This window comes from Miniopterus schreibersii (genome assembly GCF_964146895.1).
Source record: "Miniopterus schreibersii genome assembly, chromosome: 2".
NCBI lineage: Eukaryota > Metazoa > Chordata > Mammalia > Chiroptera > Miniopteridae > Miniopterus > Miniopterus schreibersii.
In genome coordinates, this window is record NC_138102.1 from 108,532,259 (window position 1) to 108,543,814 (window position 11,556).

Below are 11,556 nucleotides of genomic sequence, written 5' to 3' on the forward strand. Positions count from 1 at the left end.
TCTGTAGGTCCGTCCAATCCGAATGCTTCTGATTTTCTACTCCCGTATCGCTTTCTATTTCTCTGCAGCGTCCATCGATCGCCCCGGTGGGAGCTTAGAAGGCGGCGGGCGAAGAGGGGTAGGAGGGGGGAGAGCCGAGGAGAAGCAGAGGGGGTGTCAGGAGGGGGGGCCTTCCGAGCTGGCTCCGCACCTGGTCCGCGGGGGGCTCTCGGAGGGGAGGGGAGGGGCGGGGAGGCCAGGGGGCCCCCCCGAGGCGATGGCCCGGCCCTCTAGGGCAGCACTGCGTTAAGGCCCCTCGCAGCGCGTCCAAACACCGGCCCTCCCCGCGTCCCAACCCTCCGCCAAAAAAGCTGCCCCCCCCCTCCCCCCGAGGCTGCAGGCGAGGAGGGGGTGTTCCAAACTCAGCCAAAGGCGGGGTGGAGGGAAAGGGAACCTGAAACAAAGTCGCAGATCCCTGGACCTGCTCTCTTTCAAAGTCCCTCTCCCCTGAGCGTGGGGGAGCCGCGCACTCCGGTGGGGGGGGCGCCTGGGTCCCCCCCACCCCTCCTCGCCCCGTGCTCCCCGCCGCGGGCTCTCTCCCGGTCTCTGCGCCCCGCGCCCGGCTGCCACCATGACGGTGATGTCCGGGGAGAACGCGGACGAGGCGTCGGCCACCCCGGGCCACCCGCAGGAGGGCAGCTACCCCCGGCCGGCTGAGCACGAGGACCACGAGTGCTGCGAACGCGTGGTGATCAACATCTCCGGGCTGCGCTTCGAGACGCAGCTCAAGACCCTGGCGCAGTTCCCCAACACGCTGCTGGGCAACCCCAAGAAACGCATGCGCTACTTCGACCCCCTGCGGAACGAGTACTTCTTCGACCGCAACCGGCCCAGCTTCGACGCCATCCTCTACTACTACCAGTCGGGGGGCCGGCTGCGCAGGCCGGTCAACGTGCCCCTGGACATGTTCTCCGAGGAGATCAAATTCTACGAGCTGGGCGAGGAGGCCATGGAGAAGTTCCGGGAGGACGAGGGCTTCATCAAGGAGGAGGAGCGCCCCCTGCCGGAGAAGGAGTACCAGCGCCAGGTGTGGCTGCTCTTCGAGTACCCCGAGAGCTCGGGGGCCGCGCGGGTCATCGCCATCGTCTCGGTCATGGTCATCCTCATCTCCATCGTCATCTTCTGCCTGGAGACCCTGCCCGAGCTGAAGGACGACAAGGACTTCACGGGCACCGTCCACCGCATCGACAACACCACGGTGGTCTACACGTCCAACATCTTCACGGACCCCTTCTTCATCGTGGAGACGCTGTGCATCATCTGGTTCTCCTTCGAGCTGGTGGTGCGCTTCTTCGCCTGCCCCAGCAAGGCGGACTTCTTCAAAAACATCATGAACTTCATCGACATCGTGGCCATCATCCCCTACTTCATCACCCTGGGCACCGAGATAGCTGAGCAGGAGGGCAACCAGAAGGGCGAGCAGGCCACCTCGCTGGCCATCCTCAGGGTCATCCGCCTGGTAAGGGTTTTTAGAATCTTCAAACTCTCCCGCCACTCTAAGGGCCTCCAGATCCTGGGCCAGACCCTCAAGGCCAGTATGAGGGAGCTAGGGCTGCTCATCTTTTTCCTCTTCATTGGGGTCATACTGTTTTCTAGCGCAGTGTACTTTGCCGAGGCGGAAGAAGCTGAGTCGCACTTCTCCAGCATCCCCGATGCTTTCTGGTGGGCGGTGGTGTCCATGACCACCGTGGGATATGGTGACATGTACCCTGTGACAATTGGAGGCAAGATCGTGGGCTCCTTGTGTGCCATCGCTGGTGTGCTGACAATTGCCCTGCCCGTACCTGTCATTGTGTCCAATTTCAACTATTTCTACCACCGAGAAACTGAGGGGGAAGAGCAGGCTCAGCTGCTCCACGTTAGCTCCCCTAATTTAGCCTCTGACAGTGACCTCAGTCGGCGCAGTTCCTCCACCCTCAGCAAATCCGAGTACATGGAGATCGAAGAGGATATGAATAATAGCATAGCCCATTATAGACAGGCCAATATCAGAACTGGCAATTGCACCACAGCTAACCAAAACTGCGTTAATAAGAGCAAGCTCCTGACCGATGTTTAAAAAGCCAAGCGAACAAAAAAAAAGCCCCACTTAGCAGCTTGAAAGACTTAAAAACAGAACAAAAACCCTGGTGACCCCTGTCACTCTTTGTTGCTACTTTGCTAGTCTTTGAATGCTCTGTTTAACTGTCAATGCATTGTTGCATTGTGGATTTGGGGGATGGCCAACCAGAAGCTTTCAAGATCCATGAAAAAAAAAAAAAAGAAAGAAACTATTTTCATTTTATTAAAAATGGAAAAGGAAAGCGTATTTTATAAAAACTGGTTAAAGAAAAACAACTCAGTCCATAAGCTAGTCTAGGTAAAATAAGATTCATATGCTTCCCCATACTAAAACATTTGTAATCCTTGTGCTTCTTTAACTTTTTTCTTTTAACTAAAAACCAGATTATCACTTAGAAACAGAAAATTAAAAGTTGCATGGGACTCCAATAAAAAAATCTTCGCAAACTGCACAGCACTTTTAAGACAGTGCATCTGATGATATGTAACATGATATATCGGCCAAAATGGGCAATGAACAGATGTTATTTCGATCCACTGAACTGCATATTATAAGGTGGAAAAAAAACCAAACCAAAACAAAATTACTTAAGACTGGTTCACAAAGCACCTTATCAATCCGATGCTGGTACTGGTCTTTAGAGATTCTCCTTTTGTCCCATTCTCCTTCTGTTCAAATTGTTCTCTAAGAAAAAGATAAAATCAATTGATTCATCTGCAGTGCTGCTAAGTTTCTCAACTGCAGGTGAGCCCAACACAGGTCTTGTCTCGCCCGTCCTGTACCCTGGCCCCTGGCCTCCAGCACTGGATGCGAAACCTTAGCCTCCTTATTTCAAGAGAGCACAAATGGAGTTACATGTAAGCATGTTTGATTCTGATAACATTTATTTTATAATCGCATGCCGAGAACGTTAACTCAGACAATAGGGGATAAGCTTACGTTTAATTGACTCTTCTAAAAATAGGTCCTTTTTCATTTGCATTCACCAAAAGTGCACTCCTTTATTTATTAACTATTTTATCAGTAAATAAAGTACTGTATTTAAGTGCATATGTTAGTCAGATGGGAACAATAACTTTTTGGAGTTCAAAGCATGTTCTCTTATTCAGCATTATGGCCTATTTGATTAAGGTGTACCTTAAATTAATTAATGCATGATTTTAGTAAAAAAAAATTAAAAAATAATAAAAATTACAAGCTTGTGGGATGAAGGGCCCAAAGAAATAATGGGGGTGGGGGTGGGGGGTATTCAGTCAATTTTCCTGCCTTTGCTCAGGGAAATGTCAGGTTTCTGTGCAGGTGTAGGCAGAGAGAGAACCAATATGCCCATTCCTTAAAGGGAAGCTATATGGAAAACTAAATAAGTCACCAAGGTATATATAGCAACACCTAAGAACAAGTATTATTTCTAGCTAAAGATAAACACAAACAAAACAAACAAACAAACAAAAAAAGGTGCAATACTGCATGTTTCTGGTGCATTCTTAAGATGTAAATGAAAATGTTTGTCTATTGTATGCATCCAAAGCAGAGCTGGTTTCTTTTTGCAGTCATGATTTGAAGTCTGTAGAGACTTCGGCCCTTCCCTTGAGTCGCTCTGAAGAAACTTAACCAATTGATTTAATAGTTGCTTAGTGCCTTTATCCTGTACCCACAGTGAACTGCAGAAAGTGCCTCCATTAACACAGCTGAGAAGTTATGTAACAAAGGGAGGAAGGGTTGGGGCACAGATATTTTGCATTTTCCTTTTCCATCCTCGCTGTCTCATTCCACCACTGTGAAAAGACCACACCATCCTGAACCCTGGAGAGGAGAGATCCAGGAGGGTCTGTTTCTCTGGCCATCCACTGGACTGAGTCCCTTTGGCAGCCTGATGTGGGATATAAACTGGGACCCTGAGACCCAGCTTCAAACTGGACACGAACCATGAACTTGTTTTTGTTTTCCTCTTCTCCACCAGAAGCCAAGATAAACTTTCTGGGAATTTGTTTCCCATCAAGGGCCATTCTGGACATTCAGGGCTTCCTCAGATCCAGTGTAGTGTTTTTGTGCATTTCCCGATTCCTCCTCTGTTAGCAACGGCGCTTTGCAGATCTCTGATAGTCTGATCTTTCTAGGCATCATTGTGCACACGGCAACACTCCGTTCATCCCACCGTTTCCTAGGCCCGCTCTCCCGGCCCACTCCCTCCAGATATTTCCTATGATCCTCCCACCTGGCAGTCACTTCACAGGCCGAGCATCTCCCAGCACCCAGCCCAGAGAACAGCTGGGACCCTGTGCCTGCCTGAAAGAGAGCCACATAATGCAGGCCCCGGGGGCCCAGCAGCTGTCACCTGTGGAGAGGCACTCACGGCCTTTTTAAGGACACCGAGTGGGGATCTTCATTCTGCACTTAGCATTGTGGCCGCCTGTTGCTGACCGCCTTACCTTCCTGCCCTGCCTCTTCTGGAAATCTTCCCCATTACCCCATCCTTTCCCCCACCCTATCTTAGAACTAACAGTGAGGCAATAAACGAAGAAACTAGTGTACCACCCAGGCTGGCTCGCTCGGTTGAAAGAAAGAACGTGGATATTTTATTTTCCTGGGCTGCTCCGTGAGTCTGTAAGACTAATGTAACATCATGGAAGACGAGGGGCCAAGGACCGCACGCATCTGACCCCAGGGTATACACCCTCCCCTGCGATGTTTCCTTCTCTTCTGAACCTTGGCTCATCTTGGCTATTCCTTTCCTACCTGCTTCTAAGTCCCCAGCTGGGAAAGAAATGCAACCTCCCCCAAATTTCTGGGGATATCTTGATCTTTTAGTTAGACTCTGAGGTCTAGGACACACCGAGCTTGAAACGCTGCATTCTGTCAACAGCAATAATCCTCTCAGTACTGTGGGATGGATGGGTCAGAGGTTAAGAAAACGGGACCAAGACTGAGGAGATGAACTTTGGCTACCTGGTATACCTCTCATAGTTAGATGCTGGACTGGTGATTCTTCTGCATGTGTTACAGGAGAAAATGCTGCATGCAGTGAACCTGTCGGCCTGGGATTGGGGGTAAACTGTCGCTCTGAATTTGGGTGGTGTGGGGAAAATGAATGCTGCTTATTCATCTGTAGCGCACTGCAACCAAGTCAGTAAGAATGGAGTACAGGGACTGTCTGTGTCGCATGGGCATGCGAAGTTTCACAACGCTCTCACCCCTGCACTGTAATGTGCTGAAATGCTTTTGTAGACCTGAAGGTGCACTTAACAAAACTGCCTATTAAGGAATGACTATTTTTTGGGTTAGTTACTTATATTTATTTTGCCGGGTTTTTTACCTTTTCACCCCCTTCCTAAGTCTTGAGCTTTAATGGCTCATATCCTGAATACTTGTTTTCTCCCAAAGGAGAAGACTTCTCACCCGCTGATAGCCATAGCTCAGCTCTTCCAGCGTTTGGGGGCCCTAGTTCAATAGGGTGGTAGTGGAAGGGTTGGCACACACTAAGGCTGTTAGCCATCCCAGAATCTCTCAAGTGGTTAAGGCACCTCAAGTGATCTGAATTAGAGAGACCAAAGACATTCATTTCCTCTGTCCTCAGATTTATAGAAGACAGATTGTCACCAGGAAAGGCTTTTGTTTTTGCATCTCCCCTTCCCCATCTGTGCACAGCCCTCCCTCGCTCCCCCTTAAGAGTTGAGTTCCAATTGTCAGTTAAAACAGTTCACTGGGAGTGTGCTAGTGAGTTAGCCTAGCAGAAGCAAATGCAAACCAATAGCAAATTCTTCTTCTGGAGTATGGCCAATGGACAGTCATTTCTCTGAAATAAAATAATGGGTTTTTAAAAAAATACATGAAAATGGTAAGTGAGGAATAGATTTCTTTAATTAGAAATTTGGTTTCGTCCATAGAGGACTTTCTTCACATTGTGTATAGTTACAGATTTTTCAAATTACTTAACATCTGAAGTGTCAATGAAAATAGTTTCCCAAGCCTCCTATTTAATATAAGAGACCCCAAAACATATGCTTTTTAACAACTTTATAATTGAGTTTTCCTTGTTTGGTAGATTAAATTAAACAGGAAGGAGAAAGAACATCAGCAGAAGGCAATTCCCCATTTTCTTTCAGGAATGACTTATTCCTGGGAGTGGTGAGAATCGGTGGGTGGTAACCATCCGAAGTATGAAATTGTTAGAAAGAATATAAACCGCCAAACAGCCATTTTATCTTCCTGCTTTTTCAAGAAAGGATGAAGTCTTTTGATGTTTATGTTTATTTCAAGAAGACAAATGAACAAACTACAGTTTTTAATCCAGACACAACCCAAGTTGACTTGCTATCTCAGGAGGTGGTTCTCGTCCACCACGCAATGTATTAGCACTCGTATTTATATTATGGAATTTCAGGGTATATGCGAACATGTCCAGCATGACTCAGGTAAACCTTAGAAGAATGTACATTACTTATCATTTTGGTAAAGAAGCGAACAGAAGCTGAGTTAACCAAAACTGTTCCATTACCTTGCGTCACTGTGCCAACCCATTCAGGGTATAGGTGCAAGGTTTAGAGGTCTTGGGATCAAATGCCAGTCTCTGTGCTCAGGCAAAATCACCATGGACTTTGTTGGGAAGTCCAATGTGTACATAAGGGGTGAAGCCCTGCTGATCTCAGGGCCACTAGCTTTAAGGAGATTAGCCCTGGTCACCGTGATTTTCATTTAGGAGCTAACTAGGAGTTTATGACATGAGACTTCATCTATGGTACAAAACTAGGGCAAAGTTTTGTACCATAATCAGAGAGGAAGAAGAAATGGTATAGGGAAAGAAAACCAAACCAACCACAAAGTCCCTTGCAAAATATCCCAAGTCAAAAGTTGTCTCCTCTCCAAACCTTGCAGAAGCTCCTTTCTTCTCTTCAGTGCACTGTGTTATGCAGCAGCTCTAAGTAGACGCATGGGCTCTAGACGACATACCTCTAATAGTAAAGAAAAGCATTACCAAGGCTAAAAATAACAATTGAGTATATTAATTTCAAGTGCACCATCAGGACAACAAACCATTGAAGCTGAAAAAGCACTCTTATTTCTTGAGTTTGTCAATTGCTTACCCCTGGAGTTGAGGGTTTGTCTCACATTCACCTACTGTGCATCCCCTGCCCTAACTGTCTAATGTCAGGTAGAGGACGTTGAATGTTATGAATTGAGAACCTTATTGAAGCGCATAGTTTTCATCTATGCAATTTTACTTGCTTCTGTCACTTTATGATCTGTTCATATTTGGCATCAATTAAAAATAATTTTTATGGATCTTATCAAGGAATATCTTGATCGTTTTTTTTTTGTCTCTTGTTTAACTGGCCTTTTGGGAGCCCTTTCATGTGGGGTTTCTTTAAATAACATGATGGATACAGGCCTTGTTTTCTTTGAAACTCCTGAACTTCAATTTCTTCTGTACAAGGAAATATGATGGGGTTGAATTTTAACAATAAATTCACAGTGTCGGTTCAGGTAAGATCCAAGGAGAAGCCTTTGGAATTTGGTCTATGAAAGCAAAGGGGATCGAGCTTTGAAAAGGGAAAAAGAAATGGGACTCGAGGGAGTAACGTAATTGATTATATTCACTTAAATTGTTTTTTATTTGAAACTGTATTTTTCAATCATAGTCTAAGCTTTTCAGGAAGGATAATTGTGTGTGTGTGTGCGTGTGCATGTGTGTGTTTAACAGCTCTGTAGTCTGGCATCAGATATCTTGATGATTACAATATGTTGTTAGAAGTGATTTTGATATAGAAAAACAAAGTGATTCCTAACTGTTCTTTACATGGACTTTTTCCACATAGTTCTATGTGTGGTTAACATGTCTTTCTTCCTGTTTTTGTGTGTTTTGTTTTGTTTTGATGACTTGATGTATTTCCTTTTGATTCTTCCTGAGATTTAGAAGTTCTCTTTTCTTGCTTGTGAGTATCATATTTCATACAAACTTTCTTATGTCAGAGCAAACTTGGTTACATGCTTTAGGGCAGGTTTCTCTTCTATGTCGGATGCATTGGGTGATTGGGCTGGTGCGTCATCGTAGAATTGTGTTGCATTGTGATGGGTTCAAGTTGTAAGATTTGGAGATGAATCTTGCTTTTGCTGTAGAAGTTGCTACCGAATGTAGACCATGAGGCTGAGCAGGCTGCCCGTGATTTTTCTGTTGTGGTCAGAAAACAGGCCAGGTTGAGTCCTCACAAGCAAGGGTAAGAGAGAGCTATTGCCACATCAATGACAGTGGGCCAACACAACCCTGTGTCTCGCAAAGCTCAGCTTTGGAATGGTCTTCTTGAAGCCAAAGCAGTATGGATAGGGTTATAACTGGAAGCTTTACTGTTTACAGAGCTTCAAAAAGAAGTCAAATCAGTTTTAAGGGAGACCAACCAGAGGAGTCCAGAACAGAGAACTGCTGCGATCTGATCCCAGCCACTTTGCCATTGGTAGGGAAGCTGGCTGCTGCTTCCTGCAGTCAGTGTAGACTCGTCAAGGCCCCTACCAGGTTTGCATGTGAAGGGAAGGCTAACCCTGAGGCTGGACAAAGTTTGTGCCCCTTTGCAAAGTCCTACTGCAGACCTAGGACAGCATGGTCACCCTGCACGACTGGAAAACAGCCCTTTGAACCAGCTTAAATGCAGGTAATTGAAAATATCCTATTTAATTCATTGAATTTAGTATGCCATCGATTTTAAGATGCACATTTGCTTGACATATTTATAAGAAAGAGAGAACATTGATAGTCATGACCCACCGTTGTATCGATTCATCCCAAGTTTAGAGATGTAAAAATGTAAAAAAACACCACCACCCAAAAGGAATCTTAGAACTGATGATGAACTACAGTGATTCTAATGTTTGTTCCCCTTTGTTTCTTGATGTATGATAGTTTTGATTTCTAAACCCATTAAATTTGGCCATTTCCTTCAGACTTAAAATCTGGCTAGAACCGTTAGGTCTGTTTTTAACTAGCTTTTTATCCCACGGCGCTTTTCGTCAGCCCTGCCCTTAACTTGTGCAAACATGTTTTGGAGCTCTGAGTTCTTCATGCTGTTTAGCATTCAGAGATCACTTACTCAGTGAGGAACTCCGATTTAATCTGCCGGAAGGAGGTTTGGTCTTGCTGTTGCCTCCCTTGCCCCTTAATAGCACTCCTTCTGTTACCTGACATTCAGAACCTTCAGCAGCCCTTGGCTTTTATCAAGTTAAAGGCAATCTGACACCCATTCCCACTGAGCTGCTAATAGCAACACCTCCAGTGTGTATAGCTCTCTTTGCAGTTTTCAGATCACTTGCACATTAATTATATTGCTTTATTCTATTTGACGAATTACATAGGGCTGACAACGCTGTCCTTGTTTGACAGTCCAAGGGACCTGTCCAAGGTCACTGGGTGGAGGGAACAGGCCTGGGCTTACTGGTGATTTCACGGTAGGAACTCTGAGTGTTTATTGAATTGATGGAATGCTGGAACGTGTAATATCGCTTGTTAAAGAAAGGTCGGTGGGCTTTGAGTAGGGGCGAAGGCTCTTTGAGCTTTCAAATTGCTCATTTCTAAAATGAAAATATAATCTCACATAGGGTCATTTGGACTAAAGGAGATAATATAAGGTAGCATGTTTGGGAAATTCTAATGTGTTCTATAAGTGTGAGATAGTAATAAATCTATTATTAATTATAATGTTGAAAGGAGGAGTAGGGCGAGGAGACCTCTGGATAACTGCTCCTCAGAGGAGCCTCACTTTATAAGAAGATTCCAGGTGTACAGCATAGTGGTTAGACATTTCTATAACTTACGAAGTGATCACCCCGATAAATCTAGCACCCATCTGACACTGTACATAGTTATTATAATATTATTGACCATATTCTATTCCCTGTGCTGTACTTTACATCCCTGTGACTGTTCTGTAACTACCAGTGTGTCCTTCTTAATGCCTTCCCCTTTTTCCCTCACCCCCCAACCCCTCTCCCACCTGGCAACCATCAAGATGTTCTCTGTATCTATGAGTTTGTTTCTGTTTTGTTTGCTCATTTATTTTGCTTTTTAGATCCCACATATAAGTGAAGTCATACGGCATTTGTCTTTTTTTGTCTGACTTATTTCACTCAGCACAACACCCTCTAGGCCCATCCTTGCTGTTGCGGATGGCAAGATTTCTTTCTTTTTTATGACTGAGTCATATTCCACTGTACATATGCCTGAAACAAATATAATATTTGATGTCAGGTGTCATTTTAAAAATAAAAAATTATTTAGAAAAAGAAGACTCCAGGGAAATCAAATGCTTAACTCAAAGATTAATTGTATGAGAGCGAAACTCGAAGAGTTGGGGCAGAGATGTATTTCTCAGGGATCTTTGGTACACCCTGCAGCTCAGAGCAGGCATGCAGCAGCCTCGCGGGCACTGAGCCACTGTTGCTAGCTTGCTTCTCCCTTGCCCTGAGACATAAGGCTATTTTACATGTCCCAACCCTAAATGCCTTGCAATAAGTTGAGGAGCCAGAAGGTATTTTTAATAATTTACATCACTTCTGATTGCCTCATTTCTCCCATGTGCACAATATTGTGTGATTTGACTTTTTTCCTTTCCACCTGTGAATTTTGAGAAATAAAGCAAGATGTTGTTTGCAAAGTTTTCTCATATGCTTGTCTGAGAGACATTATGTAAATATAAAAACCTATTCTTAACTTTCTTTGCTAAAAATAAAATAACACTCGCAAGCATACATGAGTCAATACAGCCTTTTTTTTTGACTAGCACATACTAAAAAGATGCTTATAAAAATTTATAAGTTATAACATCTCTACAGTGGTCCAGCCATTCTTTCTTAAAACTGATTGGATAAAGTAGCTATGATTTAAATAGCAGGAAGACTTCTATCTGCTTTTCTTAAGGAATTTAATTGTATTTAAGTAAGGAGTTGAGTGTCTGTTAGGCAATTTAGTTCATGAAATATATTTCTAGAGAACAGCATTCAGGAGCTAGATAGAGTTCTCAAACCTATTAATGGTTTTTGAAAATAGACTCTATGTGGTATGTTCATGTTAGCTGTAATAGATAACATCCTCAATGTTGTTTCCGGTGCTGAGCAGTAAATGCATTTTAGGCACGTTTCCAGAGAAACTAATTCCAGTTGAAATTTATTTTTTCAGAGTTGAAATCAGAGGATGATCAATGAGTAGAGGTTTGAATTTAGGATAATTATGTTTTGAGCTCAGGGCCAAATCCACCCTTTTTTAAAAAGACTATTCCTCAATATATTGAATTAAGAGTATTTGGAAATCCAAGATGCATTATTTCTACGGTGATTCTTTTTTGTATTTCATACAATATCATTATCTCACTGTTTCAGAAAGGAAGTGATTTTGTTTTATGTGAATAAAATTCAAAGAGAATCTCTCTGAGACTAAGGTTCACCCCACCAAATGTTCCTCTTCATTAACAAGCAAG

The 11,556-nt window shown here is 44.2% G+C and overlaps 1 protein-coding gene across 1 annotated transcript; it reads left to right on the forward strand.

Annotated features, from left to right (window-relative positions):
- Positions 1 to 610: 610 nt before the first annotated feature.
- On the forward strand, positions 611 to 7,379 carry KCNA1 (potassium voltage-gated channel subfamily A member 1; the record flags this gene model as incomplete). Its single annotated transcript, XM_081131060.1, has 1 exon — positions 611 to 7,379. The coding sequence occupies one exon, from the start codon at positions 611 to 613 to the stop codon at positions 2,096 to 2,098; it is 1,488 nt and encodes a 495-aa protein (XP_080987186.1). The 3' UTR covers positions 2,099 to 7,379.
- Between the last annotated feature and the right edge of the window lie 4,177 nt (positions 7,380 to 11,556).